This window comes from Lithobates pipiens, unplaced genomic scaffold (genome assembly GCF_037356315.1).
Source record: "Lithobates pipiens isolate NorthernLeopardFrog02 unplaced genomic scaffold, aLitPip1_a1.2 Scaffold_1, whole genome shotgun sequence".
In the NCBI taxonomy this organism is placed as follows: Eukaryota; Metazoa; Chordata; class Amphibia; order Anura; family Ranidae; genus Lithobates; species Lithobates pipiens.
Genome location: NW_027507685.1, coordinates 47,806,442 through 47,828,466, shown reverse-complemented (window position 1 = coordinate 47,828,466; position 22,025 = coordinate 47,806,442). Strand labels below are relative to the sequence as shown.

At 41.6% G+C, this 22,025-nt stretch overlaps 1 protein-coding gene across 1 annotated transcript in view; it reads right to left on the bottom strand.

Moving 5' to 3' along the window:
- The window catches only part of GPC3 (glypican 3), a 1,007,260-nt gene that overhangs the window by 383,834 nt on the left and 601,401 nt on the right, over positions 1-22,025 (bottom strand). The window contains exon 4 of the mRNA XM_077493112.1: positions 4,009-4,139. Coding sequence (XP_077349238.1) covers positions 4,009-4,139 — 131 coding nt within the window. The remainder of the gene's footprint in view (positions 1-4,008; positions 4,140-22,025) is intronic.

The following is a 22,025-nucleotide window of genomic DNA, read 5'->3' as shown; positions in this document are numbered from 1 at the left end:
ACAGTAGCTCCCCAGTGCCGGCAGCTCTCATGTAGCCCCAGACCACGACACTCCCACCATCATGCTTGACTGTAGGCAAGACACACTTGTCTTTGTACTCCTCACCTGGTTGCCACCACTCATGTTTGACACCATCTGAACTAAATAAGTTTATCTTGGTCTCATCAGACCACAGGACATGGTTCCAGTAATCCATGTCCTTAGTCTGCTTGTCTTCAGCAAACCCGCAAACAGGCTTTTTTGTGCATCATGTTTAGCAGGAGCTTCCTTCCGGGCTGACAGCAATGCAGACCAATTTGATGCAGTGTGTGATGTATGGTCTGAGCACTGACAGGCTGACCCCCCCACCCCTTCAAACTCTGCAGAAATGCTGGCAGCACTCATATATATATTTCCCAAAGACAACCTCTGGATATGGCGCTGAGCACATGCATGCAACTTCTTTGGTCGACCATGGCGAGGCCTGTTCTGACTGGAACCTGTCCTGTTAAACCACTGTGTGGTCTTGGCCACCATGCTGCAGCTCAGTTTCAGGGTCTTGAGAATATTCTTATAGCCTAGACCACCTTTATATAGAGTAACAATTCTTTTTTTCAGATCCAGGTGGCATATTGAACTTCCACTGACCAGTATGAGAGAGTGTATGAGAGAACGAGTATGAGTGAGAGTGATAACAACAAATTCAACACACCTGCTCCCCATTCACACCTGAGACCTTGCAATACCAATGAGTCACATGGTACCGGGGAGGGAAAATGGCTACTTGGGCCCCATTTGGACATTTTCACTTATGGGGTGTACTTGCTTTTGTTGCCAGTGGTTTAGACATTAGACAGGCTGTGTGTTGAGTTATTTTGAGGGGGCAGAAAATTTACACTGTTATACAAACTGTACATTCACTACTTTACATTGTAGCAAAGTGTAATTTCTTCAGTGTTATCACATGAAAAGATATAATAAAATATTTACAAAGATGTGGGGGGTGTACTCACTTTTGTGAGATACTGTATATCCTCTACACTTACACATTATGCATCTTTCTCCTGATGAAGTGGAGCGAAGTCCAGCTATAGGATGCTTGTACTCACAATATATGAATTTGTTACTACCTATGTATTGTTGATTTACTGTTTTTTTAACCATCAGCTCCCCACCCTGTTTTCAGAATCTCTAAGCTCATTTGCTACTATGCATCATGATTTTTCTATAACTTTGATCCATCATGTTTTATCTAATGTATGAATTGTTACATGTAATAATTGTTGATGAGGCGTTTACAATAAACAAACAATATTTCTATGGTTTACATTGTGCTAAGTTATGAATCCACTCATATTATATAGATTTACTTGATTTTACTCTATATTACCTGCTGCTTGTCATGCACCTCACTCAAAGTCCCAACCCTTCTTTCTTTCCTTATTTATCACCAGTGATGTTAAAATGGACTTTCAAAGAGTAGCAGTTTACTACACCAGAATGTGAACAGAAAAACAGGATGAACATAAGACTCTTATATAGTGATTACTGTTTTCTCATATAGTATTTGGATACCAGCTTACAGTGGTTCGCTGGCCTGGAAACATTCTGTCCATTTATTTATAAAAGAAAAACAAATTGAAAGCATCTACAATGCCTTGAAAATGTATTTATACCTATTGAAATTTTCCACATTTTGTCATGTTACAACCAAAAACTTAAATATATTTTATTGGGATTTTATGTGATAGATCAACACAAAGTGGCATGAAAATGTTAAATGGTTTTCAATTTTTTTTACAAATAAATATCTGAAAAGTGTGGCAGAAGGAAGAAAACGTGGAAGAAGGTGCTCTGGTCGGATGAGACCAAAATTCAACTTTTTGGCCTAAAAGCAAAACGCTATGTGTGGTGGAAAACGAAGATAAAAAACCAGGTGCGCCAGACTCAGTGCAGTATTGTAGTATCTATTTAATAAAAATAAAAACAAGCCAAATGGCTACTCACAAGAGAGAAGTAAATACAGGCACATAATGCAGGGTCCAGGGGCAAAGTCGTTTAGTGGTCCAAGGTGCTGTCCGTATGGTGTAAAGGCAGGGTCTATGTGTTGTGGACAGTAAGCCTCTTGAGAATGGAGTAGCGGTGTAGCCTCCGGGAGGTACGGCATACAGGCGTACTGTGCAACGAACGGAAATTGGAACTGGAAGTGCGTCCCAGCCTGGGACACAAACAACTGGAAGTGCTGTAATTAGGGCAGCCAATAGGATGCCATGTTTCACAGCATCCGCTATTTCTTCAGAAGCAGCTGACTGATCTGGAGATCATGTATAAATAGGCTAAAGGGGAGGGGACAGAAAAGTGTCCCTAGCTGTCATAAGCCTAGCCTTTTCTGTCCCCTCCCCTTTAGCCTATTTACACACGATCTCCTGATAAGCCAGCTGGATCTGAAGAAACCGTGGATGCTGTGAAACGCGTCATCCTATTGGCTGCCCTAATCATGTTACTTCCGGTCCTCGTTGTTTGTGTCCCCGGCTGCAATGCACTTCCGGTTTCTGTTCGTTGCACAGTACGCCTGTATGCTGTACCTCCTGGATAACATCAGAGGCTACATTGCTACTCCATTCTCAAGCAGCTTACTGTCCACAACACCTGGACCCTGACATCTTTAGACCATATGGACAGCATCTTGGACCACTGAACGACTTTGCCCCTTGGAGTTTTGCTTCTACTTTTAAGGTTGCAGCTGCCAGTGTAAATTGGAACTTTTATTGGAACTATTAGACAGACTTTCTCATCATTGTATTTTTTAGTTATTTATTTTATTATTACTCAGTTGGTCCTCGTGCCGTCGTTGTCCTTTGTTCTTACAATGGTGGAAAACTAACACTGCACATCATCCTGAACACACCATCCCCACCGTGAAACATGGTGGTGGCAGCATCATGTTGTGGGAATGCTTATCTTCAGCAGGGACAGGTAAGCGGGTCAGAGTTGATGGGAAGATGGATGGAGCCAAATACAGGGCAATCTTATGCTGCGTACACACGACTGGACTTTCCGGCAGACTAGATCTGACGGTCTTCCTGACTGACTTTTCAGCGGAGATCCGATGGACTTCAGAGTGAACAGACTTGGCCACACACAAACGGACTAAGTCCGTTTGAACGTCTGTTCTATTTCTAGGTCCGTCAGATTTTTTCAATGAAAAAACAATCGGATTAGCCCACACACGATCAGATTGTCCTACGGACTGATTCCATCAGACCTAGTCTGCCGGAAATTCCGGTCGTGTGTACACAGCATTAGAAGAAAACCTGTTAAGAGTTTGCAAAAGACTTGAGACTGGGGTGGAGGCTCACCTTCCAGCAGAACAATGACCCTAAATATACAGCCAGAGCTACAATGGAATGATCAAAGCATATTCATGTGTTAAAATGGCCCAGTCAAAATTCAGACCTAAATCAAATTGAGAATCTGTCGCAAGACTTGAAAATTGCTGTTCATAAACCCTCTCCATCCAATCGGACAGAGATTGAGCTATTTTGCAAAAATGTCACGCTCTAAAATGTGCAAAGCTGGTAGAGACATACCCAAAAAGACTTCCAACTGTAATTGCAGCGAAAAGGTGGTTCTACAAAGTATTAACTCAGGGGGTCTGAATACTAATGCACGCCACACTTTTCAGATATCTGTAAAACATTTTGAAAAATGTTTTAATTTTCCTTCAACTGTACAATTGTGTGCCACTTTTTGTTGGTCTATCACATAACATCCCAATAAAATATATCTAAATGTTTTTCTTGTAACATGACAAAATGTGGAAATTTTCAAAGAGATATGAACATATTACAAGGCAATGGGTCTTGCATATTGCGTGATATTTACAGATTTCCATTATCCACAAATTAGCCTGACTCTGGTGATCTGTATTATTTATACCATTGAAATGTACTGGAATTGAAAATAACATGCAATTTGGGTAAGCTGAAAAGTAATAATAGAAAAAAAAATAGACAGCTTTCCAAATACCTCCTTTTTCCAGATAGCGTCTCCTCATTGTCTGTGTTGGCCTTGAATACCTTTTTACCAACATGAACGTCCACTCCATCGCGAGCTGACCGCGTCACCCTTGGTTTTGAAGCACCACACAGTTTAATAACCTAAAAATGTAAAATATGTGGTAATATCTTGTTTACAACACAGATGATACACATGTCACATATGAAGGCCAACTTCAAGGAAATTCTTAACAATACTTTGGCATTTTCTGCCTTTTATTAAGTCTGTAAACGTTAAATAAAAACTAAAACCACAGACTTTAAAAACAAAATAAAGATGCCAAATGTACAATAGTTACTGTGTTTAGTAACAGCAAGAAGAAAAATAACCAATTCACAGACAATAATAAAACCATTTATAAACAAAAATTGGGGATCTTTAAAATAACTTGGCCGTTCCCTACAATAAGTAAAAACATAAGCATAAACATAATCAAAGTTTCCCCCATGAACAGCAACCATAAACTTATATTTGCAGAATATCTTTTTTCTGCATAAAAATGTACATTTCAAATAGCTGTCAGCAGTGCCATAAACGCCTGACTTATCTATGCCCTGTTTGAGGCTAAACATATACACTATTAAACAGTAGACATGTGCATTCGTTTTCGTCCGAATGCATTTTCGTCCGAATTTCAGCTATTTTCGTTTTCGTTTTGACAAACGATAACGAAAGCACAAAATCCGAAAAACGAAAGATCCGACATAAATAAATGCTTTATTTTCGTTTTCATTGTTACAACAGTTCGATATAGAATAGGAGATTCGACATGACTCTGACGATAACAATCTGTCTATAGAACCTGTGGTCGAATGTGCTTAACCTTACCTCTATTAGTCCAAGATTATATAGAGAAAATATTCGACAGAGAAAAAAGATTTGACAGAGAGAAAAGATTCTGCAAGTTACTGTCCTAAAAAGTGTTTGGGGACCCGGGTCTTGCCCCAGGGGACATGTATCAATGCAAAAAAAAGTTTTAAAAACGGCCGTTTTTTCGGGAGCAGTGATTTTAATAATGATTAAAGTGAAACAATAAAAGTGTAATATTCCTTTAAATTTCGTAGGGGGGGGTTGTCTATAGTATGCCTGTGAAGGGGCGCATGTTTCCCGTGCTTAGAATTGTCCCTGCACAAAGTGTCATTTATGCAGGAAAAAAAGTCCTTTAAAATCACTCGCAGCTATAATGAATTGTCGGCTCCCGTAATACAGAGAACACTCATTGAAAGTCATTGATAAAAAAATAAATAAATAAATAAAAAAAAAAAGCGTGGGGGTCCCCCAAATTCAATTTCCAGGCCCTTCAGGTCTGGTATGGATATTAAGGGGAACCCTGCCTCAAATTTAAGAAAAAATTTGACGTGGGGTTCCCCCTAAATATCCATAACCAGACCCTTCAGGTCTGGTATGGATATTAAGGGGAACCCCGCATCAAATTTAAAAAAAATTTGACATGGGGTTCCCCCTAAAAATCCATACCAGACCCTTTATCCGAGCACGCAACCTGGCAGGCCGCAGGAAAAGAGGGGGGGACGAGAAAGCGGCCCCCCCTCCCTCCTGAACCGTACCAGGCCACATGCCCTCAACATTGGGAGGATGCTTTGGGGGTCCGTGACCCCTCAAAGCACCTTGTCCCCATGTTGATGAGGACAAGGGCCTCATCCCCACAACCCTGGCCGGTGGTTGTGGAGGTCTGCGGGCGGGGGGCTTATCAGAATCTGGAAGCCCCCTTTAACAAGGGGACCCCCAGATCCCGCCCCCCCCCCCTGTTTGAAATGGTAAGGGGGTACAAAAGTACCCCTACCATTTCACAAAGAAAGTGTAAAAAATGGTTAAATAAAACAAACACACTTTTGAAAAATTCCTTTATTAAAAATAAAAAAAAGATTCCAGCGGCGGTAATCCACTCTTGCTATCCAGCGACGGACGGTCAGCTCTCCATCGATGTCTAATGTCATCCAGCGCAGCGCAGCATCCTTCTTCTGTCTCCGTGGAGGAGACACTACAGACATTCCGGCGGCTTGACGTTTCTTATATAGGGTGGGCGGGGCCACCCGTCACCTGACCCCGCCCCCCTCTGACGCAAGGGGAAACCCGGGGTTCCCTGTGACGTAGGGGTGACCCGCACCCCTCTGATGTAACACAGGCAGGTTTCCGTTACATCAGAGGGGGGCGGGGTCACCCATACGTCACGGGGAACCCCGGGTTTCCCCTTGCGTCAGAGGGGGGCGGGGTCAGGTGACGGGTGGCCCCGCCCTCCGTATATAAGAAACGTCAGCGCCGGAATGCCTCCAGTGTCTCCGTGGAGGAGACAGAAGAAGGATGCTGCGCTGCGCTGGATGACATTAGACATCGATGGAGAGCTGACCGTCCGTCGCTGGATAGCAAGAGTGGATTACCGCCGCTGGAATCTTTTTTTATTTTTAATAAAGGAATTTTTAAAAAGTGTGTTTGTTTTATTTAAAAATTTTTTACACTTTCTTTGTGAAATGGTAGGGGTACTTTTGTACCCCCTTACCATTTCAAACAGGGGGGGGGCCGGGATCTGGGGGTCCCCTTGTTAAAGGGGGCTTCCAGATTCTGATAAGCCCCCCGCCCGCAGACCTCCACAACCACCGGCCAGGGTTGTGGGGATGAGGCCCTTGTCCTCATCAACATGGGGACAAGGTGCTTTGAGGGGTCACGGACCCCCAAAGCATCCTCCCAATGTTGAGGGCATGTGGCCTGGTACGGTTCAGGAGGGAGGGGGGCCGCTTTCTCGTCCCCCCCTCTTTTCCTGCGGCCTGCCAGGTTGCGTGCTCGGATAAAGGGTCTGGTATGGATTTTTAGGGGGAACCCCACGTCAATTTTTTTTTTAATTTGACGCGGGGTTCCCCTTAATATCCATACCAGACCTGAAGGGTCTGGTTATGGATATTTAGGGGGAACCCCACGTCAAATTTTTTCTTAAATTTGAGGCAGGGTTCTCCTTAATATCCATACCAGACCTGAAGGGCCTGGTAATTGAATTTGGGGGACCCCCACGCTTTTTTTTTTATTTATTTATTTATTTATTTTTTTATCAATGACTTTCAATGAGTGTTCTCTGTATTACGGGAGCCGACAATTCATTATAGCTGCGAGTGATTTTAAAGGACTTTTTTTCCTGCATAAATGACACTTTGTGCAGGGACAATTCTAAGCACGGGAAACATGCGCCCCTTCACAGGCATACTATAGACAACCCCCCCCTACGAAATTTAAAGGAATATTACACTTTTATTGTTTCACTTTAATCATTATTAAAATCACTGCTCCCGAAAAAACGGCCGTTTTTAAAACTTTTTTTTGCATTGATACATGTCCCCTGGGGCAGGACCCGGGTCCCCAAACACTTTTTAGGACAGTAACTTGCAAATTAGCCTTTAAAATTAGCACTTTAGATTTTGAACGTTGGAGTCCCATAGACTTTAATAGGGTTCTAAAGTATGCTATATAGTTAGCTCCGTCGAATCTTCTTTATACATTCGACAGACACCATAAGCCTTCCAAGACAGATTCGACCGTAATTCATGTGGATTTTCGGACGAATGCAATTTTTGAACGAAAAACGAAATAAATAAAAACGAATTTCGGGAGTAACTAAATAAATTAAGTTTTCAGACGAAAACGAAATTCCGAAACGAAATATTTTACTCTGCACATGTCTATTAAACAGTAGAATTTCCATGCAACATTAAAAAAACCTCGTATAATACAGCTGTAAGCTATAAATATAATATCTTACTATAGCCAGTAAATTTAGAAATAAAACTTTCAGCAAGTGCCCACTAGGGGGTGCTGCAACCCAACGTTTGGTTGCTGAAAGATTTTTTCTTGAATGAATTCCTCAAGCAATGCTCTAAATATTTGTAATACAGTATTGCTGTTTATACAATCCGACTAATTTACTTACACAGTAAAAAAAAGTGAAGTCAAGATGAAAAGTCCAATAACAAAACTGTCTTTCACCTATCAGAACAGTCAGAGTTTAAGAAAAAACAAAACAAAAAAAACAGGACTTTTACATGTTACAAAAATGTACAGCGTACACACGTCTCTAACCCCCAAAGGAACTTACAACCTAATATAACTTTCACAGTCGCACACAGAGGCATTTGAGGGGAAGTCGATTAACCAACCACTAAGTTTCAGAAGAAAGCAGTACATCAGGAAAACCAAAATTGGGGAAGATATACAAACTCCACGCAGACAGTGCTCCTACCGACCTTTACACAATGCTCTTTGCCATACTGTATGTATTTTATAAAAAGCTGCAACTAATGGTGGCTATACAAGCTTCAATAAATGATCGTTTTTTCCCAATAGGAATAATCCATCTATACTCAACAACCAATTGATCAATATACCACACACAGGGAAGTGGATTTCCATAGATAGTTGGAAGATATGATCATAAACTATCAATAGCATCTTTGTTTCCTCTATCCAATCTCATAATCTGATTGATAAAAATAAATCCAATTCATGGCTGAAGCATCCCAGTGCTGTCAGTTGATGCAAAATGATCAATAATTTTCCACCCTGGCCGTTTGACTCAGTTTGATCAAATCCAATCTTAATAAATTGGAAGTTAATGCCTATTAAATCATTTGCCAATTCAATCATTTCAAATTTGCAAGACATCCATTAGCTCCAGGAAACTGAAGGTGCCTCCATTTAGAATCAGGGTAATCTGGGATATTTAAAAAAAAAAAGTCATCTTTTTAAGGAAGCACAAACTCTTATTTACATGAATATGTGCAAAATGTCAGTCCAGTCTGTGATTACTAAATCTATCAACCATGGATTGATAAATTGCACAGTTCCTTCCGTAGCTCAGTTTAATCTACTGTATATGCACATATTCCAAAGAATCAGAAATTGACAGAGAAATAAAAGCTTAACCCACAAAAAGTCAGCTAATCTGTGCACTATTTGAAACAGAGCTCCTTTAAAAGGAAATATTTACTGGAAGAAATATGTAGGCTGCCATTGTTAGTCCCCTTTATGAAAATGCTAGTTTGCTAGCTTTCTCTTTTCCAATAATTTCTATTAATCTTAGCAAGGAAAACGACACCCACATATGTTCTCTGGGTCAAAACACATTTCACAGCCTGTATATAAAACCTTGAGAGCATTGTATATAGAAATGTGTAACACAAACCTTGTTTAAGCTATATATTTCATAGATATTCTTAATAAATTGTGTGCATAGTAAGGCATTGTGCTAGTCTTAATAGAGGCGCTGACCAGGTGTATAAATTTAATGTGAAACTCTCATTATCAGAACAAAAGATTTATATGAAGAATGTGTTAACTTAGGAAAATGAAGACAAGTAGAGATGGGTCGGAATCACCTAGAAAAGAAAGTAAACCCTACTAGTTCAAGTCATGTAGTTTGTTGTTTTCTCTATTTCGATGTCCCAAGGGGTTTATATCACTTTTCCTTTATGTTCCACCTGAAAAATATTGTATCAATGGGTCCCACACCTTTTCAAAGGCCCTCACCTTATTTAAGATGGCACATACATTTTTATTTATTATTAACCATGTTAACGTGGGAAGTACTTCAACTGGGATAGTCGTAATTTTCTACGATCTAGAAATCGCTATTTTTGCAGCTATAAAGATAAAAGCAATTCATTTTTTAGAATGTATGGGTGCATTTTTCACAGGTTTATTTAGGAAAGCCTGTAATGGAGATTTTCTGCGATTGATTTGCATGATGGAAAATATGAAATTGTATATACAAATCCAAAATCTTTCAAGTTTTGGGCAAGTCCACCAGACATGATAGAACGTTCCCTCCTGGCCGCAACATGCCAGTGAGGCCCCTGGAACAAGGTCAATCTCACTGGACCCATATACAATCGCAATACTAAGTTGTAATTTGGTTCAACAATCTAGGTATTTATGTAGAATTTAGAGGCCCTCTGTGTCAATTTGAACCAATCAATAAGATCTAAGTCTACATCCAGATCACTTTCCCATTTGAACATATATGGTCATTTTTCAGACTTTTAGTTATGTATTGTATATATGGCCAGGAATCCTATCAAAATCTGTGCACAAGTATTTCATGGGTGTTATAGTTGTAGGATCTAAAGGACATGCAAGAGATATAAAAAAAAATGTAGTATAGAAAATAATTATGTGTCTGGAAGTTGGAATTTATCTTGTAGTATTTGTTTTATTAGAATTCCTTGGTCAATACACAAGTCAGCTCTAGGGATCAAGCCCTTGTTAGTCACCTATTTAAATTCTGTAGGATTTAGACATGCAAAGAAAGTAGAATTATTGAGAAAGAGGGTTAACGGAAACTTAAATCCATATGTCATAGTTAATCTATCCTATAGAGAGTGAATATGAGAAGGCTGGGCACATTATCGTGGGTCTATCTCTTGCCAAGAGCCACATCAAATGCTGTAAGAGTTATTGATTGCCGGCATATGTTTTTATCGCCAATGAAGATGAGATTTGGTTTTGAGAATGAAATGTAATGAGGTGTGCCATTTGTGCAACTTGAAAATATTTAAAGAGATCTGGCATCCCCAATCCCCTCTTCTGTTTAGAAGTATGGTTTGTTCACTCTAGGTCTATTATCATCCCATATGAACTTGAATATCTTATTCTAATCCGGTGTAAAAACTTTTTTGCAAATCCCTTTTGGTAGGGTTCTAAATAGATATACATTTCTAGGATGTATATTCATTTTTTAGAGTCGAGTCTGCCAAGCCATTGGAGGGGAAGGGGGGGGGGGGGGGGGTGTCTCCTTTCATCTATGTAAATTGTATGATCATTTTTTAAAGAGGAAAGGGTAGTTTTTTTTTTCCGGTATAGGGTTTGGCTGGAGAGGTTGAGATGTATACCCAGGAATGAGAGGGCATACTTTTGCAGTTTGAATTGGAAGTTTGCCTTCAGATGTATTGCGCAAGCAATTTGAATTTGGCATGGTTTACCTTTAAGCAGGATATTAAGAAGTAGTGATGTAAAACTACAGTATGCAGATTTGGGATAGAGATGATTGGAGAGAATAATATCTTAATTATATCACTTGAAAGTATTTTTAACTGCCAATGGCTGTAATGCTTTTATAAACAAAATTGGGACTAAGGGGCATTCCTTGTTTCCTGGCTTTAACGGACTGCCCACCCAGAACAAACATATATCAATTGAAATAGAAACTCCTGATCTGAAGTTATTCTGGGCCGATGATTCAAACTCGTTGTAGTTATTGATCCGTAAGCCAGAAAACCAGCATTTTTGGAGGGAGAGGTTAGCACTGGCAGCCTACATATTTTCCTCAATACAAGATTCCTTTCAAAATCTTAATTTCTTGCAATACAAAGACTTATTTGGGAACAAGCACAGATCTGTGAGCTATACAAAAACTGCCAAGACTGTAACCTAATGGAATGAGGCTATTCATCTTATGTTGGTTCTTTTGGGAGTTACGGATTAATCTTTCTATTGGGTATTATGTCCATGAATATAAATGTACTTCTTGAATACAGAGCAACAGCATGAAATGCTATTAGCCAGGTACTACTGGTGGCACAAACAGCGTCATTACTCGATTACATTATTCACTGCAGGCTGCACTTCAGTCCGCCTCCCATACTTAATGACACTGTTCCCGATTATAAGGAATGAAAGGTCGCTGGCAGGAACTTTCTAATAGTAAAACCATTTAAAAACTTTATGAAAATTAAAAGCCGCAACCACAGAATAAAGGAGATTGTGTGAAAGCCATATACAAGTGGATAGGTACATTGCGCATGCATAATGGTATACAATAGGCCTCTAAAAAACATCAAATTGATGTACTGGAGATAAAACGTCCCCATCACTGTCCCCAGTCCTTCAGACAATCGGATTAAAATGAGATATACTGTATATTAAAAAGCACAGGGAGCATTTGTCATAAAGAACGTAAATAGAAACAGCACAGAATCCCTGCAAACCATGATTTGCTCTTGGAAGGTGACAAAGATTGAAGTCATATGAGCAACACCTCGGATATCATTATAGACCTCCTCAAGCTGCTAGCTGTCTGGCTGACTTTGACTCTGAATGTTAAAATGAAAGTGTGTTAAAGTCAAAGCGTTTTTTAATTTTGGATGGGGTAGGGGAAAGTTAAAACCCCTGCCATTTTATTTTTGCTGTATGTATACTGTATGCATACCATTGGGGACATTTCCCTTCACTTCTTGTCCCAGAGATGCAACAGAATTCCCGTCAGAGTTGTCCCTATTTGAAAATGTCCCCTCTAGTCCTGGGGTCAATTCTAAAATTTTGGATTTCTCCACACTTGGGCTTTTTTTTTTTTTTTTTTTTTTGGTTTGATTAACTTTTTAACAGAATTTTTATTTTTTTGCACAGACTTCTCCTTAGTGAGGAGGAATATATACAATGTATTTTTTCCTCTACGATAGAGGACAAGTCTGTTTCTTCTCTTCACAGAGGAGGAACATTGGTGGGCTATAAATTGTATGATCACTATGATAGCCAATCAGAGGCTATCACATCAATAATGTTATCGGGATCTGGTTCCCCCAGGTCAATAGTAGGAGACTCGGGGCTGTCACTTAATCTTTGTGTGCGTTGTGAATTTCTTCCAGATATGTACAGTAATCCAGTGTAAATGTTGCCTCTGTGCAGGATCAATCTGTAATAAAGGCTGGTCACTGCTGTCCTCTCTCCTTCTGCAGGGTGGCTGGTCTCGTCTCTGCCTCCTCCTGAAGTTTTCAGCAGGCAATCTGCAATGGGTGGGGCCTGCTAGGCCCCCCCCCCCCACAGAAAAGCTCTTTGCACAGCCTATGTACAGGACAGCCACAATGTTACTGCTACTTTTGCAAGTCATTATCTAGGTTTGTAAAGGCATTTATTGCACCCAAAGTAGATTTATATCCTTTGTGGCTATTGAGGAATAATGGGAATCCCCCCCCCCCCGAGTGCATTTTTAATTTTAATGACTGCTGCACATAGTTTTGGGTGGCTGCTTTGGAATATCCGTTCATTTATATATTAGCAAATTTCCCAGCATCAGATACTTAGACAAAAGTAACAAAAGGTCATATATACCGTCTACAATTCTGAGATGGGAGAGTGGGACGATGGGAGAGAATAGGCAAAGAAAAAACAATGAGCACACACCTTGATCACATGGATCATGACAAACTGGAGGCCAAGAATAATCATTAAAACCCAATGGATGTTTTTTTTTCATTTCTACTTTTATCTTATATATTTGAAAATAATCAATACAATAATTTGAAGGATAGGTGAAAGTTTAGGGCAAAAAAACAAAAACAACCACATTTGGCAGTTAAATAATACACCAGAATTAAGGTGGGATATTTGAGAAAGAATAAGGGGACATACATATTTGTTTCTGAAAAAGAGTAATTGTTCCTCAAAATTACAGACAGTTGAGCGCTATGGGTCATATCTGGGGATCTACAGAACTTTGTCATTAGGAACAGTTTTTGTTTAGTTGGATCATTCAATCAATTAATGAAGCAGACAGTGTGAAAAATGTGCATTTATTATTTTGTTACACTGCAGCCTATAAAAGGATTGCAGCCATCATCAGCAGATTGCAGGTGCAATGCCAGGTTCCTCCAGACTCGCAGTAAGCAGTTTGCCTATAGCTCCCATACAGGTAGACAGTTACTGAACTGCAGGAAGAATCAATGAACTACAAGTGTGCTTACCAGTGCCCTCACATCTCCTTCATAACTATGCTGCAAAGGCATATGATACTTATAGTTTATTAATTTGAAGGAAACTGAATGAATGATGTCAATGAGCATGGGGAGAAGATACCCTGCTCGCTGTCACAATGGAAAATCGGATGGGGGATGGGTGGCAGTCAGGTGTGCTTTAGTAGAATTTTACACCCTGAGTAGGAGTGTAACATGTTACTTAAAGTGAACTTATCCTTTAATTTACCTAAAAGACAGGAAGAATCAATGAACCAAGAGAATGCTCACCAGTGTCCTTGCAATTCATTGTGAGCTATGCTGCAACGGAAGATGGTGCTTGTAGTTTTTGTAATTTGCAGGAACATGTTACTAAAAGAGAACTTATCCTTTAATTTTCCTAAAAAGTTTTGTCCACATGTAGAAAACTATTTTTATCTGCAAAAATATGTGCATTTATTATTTTTCAACAAAAGGTGAACTTATCCTTTAACTTTCAGCCACCTTCTGATTATGCTACAGTGCTTTGATTGGTTAACCACTTGAGGTCCGGGCCATAGCCGAATGACGACTACAGCACGGACCTCAATTTCCGGAAGGCCGTCATAGAACATCCTCCCTGTGTACGTTCCCTGTGCGCACCCTGCAGGGCGCGTGGGGAGCGTGCTGTGATCACCGAGTCACGAAGACTCGGCTGATCATCGACCCTAGTAAGGGACCTGTCCCAGCCCCTTACCATGTGATCAGCTGTCAGCCAATGACAGCTGATCACATGATGTAAACAAAAGCTCTGTGATTGTTTTTTTTCTCCTCATGCTGACAGCATGAGGAGAAAAAAAAGCAGATCACCAGCTTATCTTAAAGGGACGTCAGTCCAGAAGAGGAAGGAGGCACATTTGCCTCCTCTGTGACATTTAGTACCCCCCTGCCAGTGACTCCTGTCATTGTGCCCACAGTGCCACCTATCAATGCCCACAAGTGCCACCTATCAATGCCCACCAGTCGTACCTAGCAGTGCTGCCTATCAGTGTAAGGAGTCAGTGCCCATCACTGCCATCCAACAGTGCCCATCACTGCCACCTCATCAGCGTACATCATTGAAGGAAAAAATTACCTGTTTACAAAATTTTATAACAAAATATATAAATATATAAAGCATTTTTTTTATTTGGTCTTTCAATTTATTTTTAACAAAAAATAAAAACCACAGAGGTGATCAAAGACCTCCAAAAGAAAGCTCTATTTGTGGGGGAAAAAAATTATAAAATTGTAATTTGGGTACAGTGTTGTATGACCGCACAATTGTCATTGAAAGTGTGATAATGCTGAAAGCTGAAAATTGGTCTGGACAGGAGGGGGGTTTAAATGCCCAGTAAGCAAGTGCTTAAAGGCAATCTATGGTTGCAGGTGCAGCATACACTTTCACTTTACAATGCGAGCATTGTAATAACAATACAAACAATAGTTATATTTAACAATCCAATATAAGCTAAGATTGAAAAAGTGCTGCTCGTCTCCTGGCCATCTCTTTCCACAACCTCCTGGATTCCCTGCATGCTTTGCAACTTGTCCTCTTCTGTTTACATTTTCTAAAGACTACATATCCCATGGTACATTGCTGCCTGCAAGCTGTGATTCCTTTACGGACCCTACCTCCCAAGAGTAGATTAGAAGACACGGCAGTGCCTGCTCACAGGGCATAGTGAATCCATGTCACAGAATTCAAAAATGAAGAAAATGTGTGAGGATCTTCACAAAATAAGTTGTATAGATTAATAAGAGTAGGATAGAAATAATTGAAATACAATATGGAAGTGAATATATTATTTTACATTTTGACCATAGATGACACACTTTAAAATGTGTCTTTTAAACCTTTTTTTCTGGCTACACTGCTGTAACAGCAGACTCAAACTACTTGTGTAGGAGGAAGCCATGCTCCTGGTCTCATTGAGTTGCAGTAAGTTCTTCTGGATGTGTGATGTACAGTGCCTTGAAAAAGTATTCATAACCCTTGACATTTTCTACATTTTGTCTGGTCACAACCAAAACCGCAAATGTATTTTATTGGGATTTTATGTAATAGACCGACACAAAGTAGCACATCATTGTGAAGTAGAATAAAAATGTTGAATAATTTTCAAAATATTTTACAAATAAATATCTGAAAAGCGTGGCATGCATTTGTATTTAGCGCATCTGAGTCAATACTTTGTAGAACCACCTTTCGCTGCAATTACAGCTGCCAGTCTTTTTGGGCAAGTGTCTACCTGCTTTGCACATCTAGAGTGAAAGTTTTGCCCATTCGCCTTTTCAAAATAGCTCAAGCGCTGTCAGATTGGCTATAGAGCTTCTAAACAGCAATTTTCACGTCTTGCCACAGATTCTCAATTGGATTTAGATCTGGACTTTGACTCGGCCATTCTAACACATGAATAAGCTTTGCTCTAAACCATTCCATTGTAGCTCTGGCTGTATGTTTTGGGTCGTTGTCCTGCTGGAAGGTGAACCTCCACCCCAGTCTCAAGTCTTTTGCAGACTAACAGGTTTTCTTCTAAGACTGCCATGTATTTAGCTCCATCCATCATCCCATCAATTCTGGCCAGCTTTCCTGTCCCTGCTTAAGGAAAGCATCCCCACAACATGATGCTGCCACCACCATGTTTCTGTCAGGAACCATGAATTGGACAGAGACAGAAAATGCAGTAAAAATCACACCATTTATTATAGTGGTAAAAATGGTTCAAATCGTAAATGTAATCAAAACACAGCCAGGGTTAGGTAACCAAATTGGGTATTCAGAACAAGCCAGGAAATCGGGGAACCAGAGATCAACATAGTCAGAGCAACAGACAGGAACAGGAACCAGAAGTGACGTCAGCCAGGCAAGTTTTCAACAGGAACACAGCAGAGAGTCTCTAGATATGTTAACTGAGGTGAAGGCACAGGAAATCTAATCCAGGCAGCCTAAATAGCCAGCGGGGCTGGTCAACGAGCAGGATATGATCAACAGGTGAGTTAGTGTGGAATGATGAGTACTGGCAATTAACTGACAGCTGAGCAGCCTGAACTCTAAGAAGGGAGGGCCGAGCCCAGTCCTGACAGTTTCACTGTGGGGATGGTGTGTTCAGGGTGATGTGCAGTGTTAGTTTTCTGACCACACATAGCATTTTGCTTTTAGGCCAAAAAGTTAAATTTTGGTCTCATATGACCAGAGCACCTTCTTCCACATTTGCTGTGTTCCCCACGTGGCTTATCACAAACTGCAAACAGTGCTTCGTATGGCTTTCATTCAATAATGGCTTTCTTCTTGCCACTCTTCCATAAAGGCCAGATTTGTGGAGCGCACGACTAATAGTTGTCCTGTGAATGAATGAGTGAATGAATGAATGAAATACTTGTATAGCGCACAATGCGAACTGAATCGCCTCTAGGCACTGTGGCGAGCTTTGATCATCTGCTAAAAGAGGAAGGTCCTAAAAGCCAGGTGATTTTCTTCCAGGCGGATGTTGATTGGTAGAGCATTCCATAGCCGAGGCCCTTGGACAGCGAATCTCCGATCTCCCTTGGATTTATACTGGGCTTTGGGCATGAGGAGGAGACTGCGGTTTGGTGTGTAATGATTTATTTTCTCCATTAGGTATTGCGGAGCTTCTCTATGCACGCATTTGTGGGTGAGGCAAAGGTTCTTGAACGTGATCCGACGCGAAGGAGAGATTGATTCCCAGGGTTTTTTTTCCTGTTATCAGCCTTGCCGTCCTTGTTTTGGATCAGTTGTAATCACGCAAGTTGATATTGTGGTAATCCTATGTAAAGCGAATTTGCGTAGTCCAGTCGTGAATTAATGATTGTTTCAACTACCACTGCTTTGTCATTCTTTGTGATAAAAGGGATGAGTCTGCGAAGCATGTGCAGCAGATGGTGAGATCCACTGACTACTGTTCCTATTTGCGCATCCATTGACATTTGTGCGTCTAAAATAACCCCGAGACTCTTTGCTTTGGTCTTTGGGGAGATAGTCTGCCCAAAGACAGTTGGTGGAGACCAGGAGGTTTTGGTTGCGGGCTTATGATTTGGGTGTAAGTTAAGAAGCTCTGTCTTTGATTCGTTCAGCTGGAGGGAGTTAGTGGTCATCCAGTCCTCTATTGATTTGAGGCAGTTTTCAAGTTGTTGTTGGTGATCTTTTTTTTCATTGATCCGGAAATAAAGTTGCATGTCATCAGATTCTCCCACCTGAGCTGTGGATCCCTGCAGCTCCTTCAGAGTTACCATGGGCGGGGGGAACGTGGCTTGTGGCTGATGGAGTAGGCAGCGTGATATGCTAGCTCCGCTGAGAATCCAGGCTTTTCTCCTGCAACTGCCATCCTGATCCACTTGATTGGCTCAACCTGTTCTGGAGGATTCCCCACAACATTCCTGAACCAGCTGTGCTGCAGAATCTGTGATCCAGCAGCGGACATGTCCCGCAAGGGACAGCAGAGCATGGAGGGCAAGATGGCACCTGGGCCCAGTGCTCAGCTAGAGAAGCGGTCATGAAGCTGTTTGACAAATCTCTGGGGAAGGACACCCTGCCCAAAATGCCATCCCTCCCCTCCTCGAATCTACTGACCAGGAACCCCTGATAGATCCAGAGGCTGCATGGCCAGAGGACTCAGAGCCGGCTTCATCATGGGACACTATTACTACCCTGACTACTGAGATCAAAATAGTGAAACTGGGACTGAATCTAGTTAGATAGGACATGAAGAAACTGTGTGAGTGCATTGCAGACCTGGAGGACAGAGTGAGCAATGTGGAGGATGATGTTGTGCCACTGCAGAGATATGTTTGTCATATGCAATCGATTATCACAGGCCACTCAACCCATTTAGAAGACACAGAGAACAGACAGAGATACAATAATATCCGTGCGTGGGCATAACAGAGAAGGCTGAGGGGAATAATCCAGTGGCGTTTATGGAAAACTGGCTCCTTAACACATTTGACAAGGACTCCTTCTCCCCCATGTTTGCTGTAGAAAGGGCTCAGAGTCCCACCCAGGTCGACTAAACCTGGAGAGCCCCCTTGGCCATTCCTATTTAAATTGCTAAATTTCAATACTATATCAGGCCAGAAACAAAAGGCACCCTTATGAAGATGAATAATGTACACATATCATTCAACCCTGATTTCTCTGCTGAGCTACAGCGCCACATGGCCAAGCTTACTAAAGTGAAGTAGCGTCACCGCATATATGATGTCACCTATGCTATGTTGTATCCTGCCAAGCTTAGAATTGCAGCAAATGGTGAGATGCAATTTTTTGATAATCCCGTTAATGCATCCAACTGACTGGATCGTATGGAGCATACCCTTAAAAAAGCACCAGCACTCATGGCCTGATGTATAATGTTTTGCTACTACTGAGTGAGGATACCCCAGGAGAAGATTTGAGCATGTTGATCGCTTTTATCAATCTTTTCTTGAAGGCGGAGAGGAATACATATTATGAGTTGTTTGCACTACATTTTACCAATGACTTGGATTTGCAAGTCCCTTTGAATCAGAGTTGAACTGAGACTAACACTGTCCTGCGTGGACATGCACTCCTTAATTGTTTAGAGGATGCAAAGCCCTTTTTTTCTTTGTTACCTACTGTTTTTCTTTTCTTTACCACCACTGACCCCTGCTGGTTGCATGCTATGGATAAATAGATGGATACATTTTCGCCCAGAGCTAGTGGTAATCCTCATCTGGCCTGTGAGATGTTGGAGGGACAAGAATCCTAATGTGCACTGTTTTTCTTGCTACTCAGCTTCTTACACATGCCTCTCTTGCATAGATATATGTCTGGGCAACACTTTGGCACATCAGATGACTGATTCCATGATGTATGCTCCACGTAACCTCTCGGATCACTCTCTCTTACGTTTCCACGTAACTGTTTCTCCTAGTCGCAAGCATAGGCTGTGGAAGGTTAACCCCTTCTGGTTTACAATTTTTCCAGAATCTGACCCCATTACCAAAGCTGTCACAGAATTCTTGCATTTTAATCAGGGTACAGCTAGGTCTCCGGTGGTCTAGAATCCCCCGAAGGCTCATTTACGGGGCTTAAATTATCACACAGATTACCGCTATTAAAACTAAAACCAAAGAGTGGGAGAATCTGGTAATGAATGAGGCCGCCAGAGCAGAAGAGTCATACATTGCTGCCTCCACCTCAGAGTCTGAACGTAGATGGCTGGTGACTCATGCCCTGTATCTACAGGTTTCTACTACTGCAGCAGAGAATACAATTCTTCCAGAAGCAAAAGTACTTTAATGAGGGAGAAAACTTGCTAGCAATGATAGCTAAAGCCCAGCAGGGGACAGCCCATATAGAAGCCATCCAAAATGTAGAGGGGGAAACGGTTGTTGACTTATTCACGCATTTTTTTCCAGGACCTGTAAACGTCTAAAGTGCAGCCTACACAGGAGGAGCTGAGTCTTTCTGGACCAGTGCTCCCTTCCATGTATATCAAGGCAGGGCCTTGCTGCACTTAATAGCCCACTAACGCTAGAGGAACTTTCCTTAGCAGTGGCACAGATGGCCAATAATAAATCACAAGGAGCTGACAGCCTGCCCACAGAAACATACAGGAAATATGGGCATACTCTTCTGCCCACCCTGCTAAAAACCCTAAATAATGGATGGTGGTTTGCCCGCCTCTATGAATAAGGCTATCATAGTAGTTATCCCAAAGGCTGGCAAGGATCCTTTACAGCCTGACTCCTATAGGCCTATGTCACTGTTCAACACGAACGTCAAATTGCTAGAACAGATGTTCGCCACTAGACTGTCGGGAATTGTGGCGGACTAGGTCCATTATGACCAATCTGGCTTCCTTCCTGCCCAATCTACTGCGTTAAATATCCACAGACTGTTCCTAAACATTCAGCTCCCTATAGATAACCTGGGCAACAGCGCTATATATACCCTCGATGCTGCCAAAGCTTTTGACAGCATGGAGTGGAACTATTTGTGGGAAGTTCTGTGTCGGTTGGTCTGGGTGACAGATTCCTATCTTGGGTACAACTTTTATATGCTGCACCTATGGCGAGAATAAGGATTAACAATACCTTATTGGATCCTTTTCCTCCGTTTCGTGGCAGGCAGCAAGGATGCCCACTGTCGTCCCTGCTGTTTGCCCTCACATTGGAACTCCTGGCAGCTATGGTGCAGACCTCCCCCAGCATCATGGGCTTCCGAAGGGGATAGAGAGAGGACATAATCTCCCTGTACGCAGACAACACTCTGCTGTATCTGGGAGGTGTAAACCCGGCAACAACCATCCAATATGAAAAAAGTTGCAGAGCGTTGTATCTTTTTTCATAGTGGACGTTTTTTGCCGGGTTTACACCCTCAACCTGCATTTTGACTTCTTGGCGCCCCTGTTCCTATACCTTCTTATAAGCAGTGTTTATGTAAGTACTATTGAGGCTATGTTACCCCCCTATATTGGACTGTGTTATGTCCAATAATAGTTCTTATTTCATTTTCTTGATTAATCTTTGCTATAGCTGGGGCCCTGTATGCCCCCTGTGGCCACACAGAACTCCCTCTTTGTTGTTGTTGCTGGATTGGTCCGGCTGCCTCCCATTGGGCCCCCTTGGTAAGTTGTTTGGGATTTGTAGAGTGGGAGGGTTTTGAACCATGACACATGATTTGTGACCTGTGACTGCCAGGTTTACTTATTTGATTATTGACATTTTGTTTATGTATTCCTTACAATTAGAGCCATTGTTGACACTGTTGACCATACAATCCCCTGAGGAAGCAATTGTTTGGCGAAACATGTAGGAACGTGACATGCATCAATGACCACTTTATATATATATATATTATATATATATATATATACACACACATACATATACATACACACACACACTGTCAGGTCACCTGAGACTAGTAGGGGTCGGAAGTGCACCGCTAGGCAGTGGACCTTAGGACCGACTGCTGTGGATTGTACCCAGGGAAATTCAGGACACAGTTCTACTGGATTCCTGTAGGAGCTAGAGCATAGATTCCCCAGGGCGCTGAGTCTAAGAGCCAGCAGGTGTTCACCAGAGCCTCCAGTGGCGAGGATGGATTTCACTGCAGTCTGGCTCCAGGTCGCGGCCCCTAGGGTCTCACAGCTCACACTCACAGTAGACTACAGGAGAAGGAAGCAGCAGGCTGGGACAACAAGGATAGTAAGGGGATAAGGCAGAGGTCAGGGCAACTAGCAGACAGGAACAACAGAG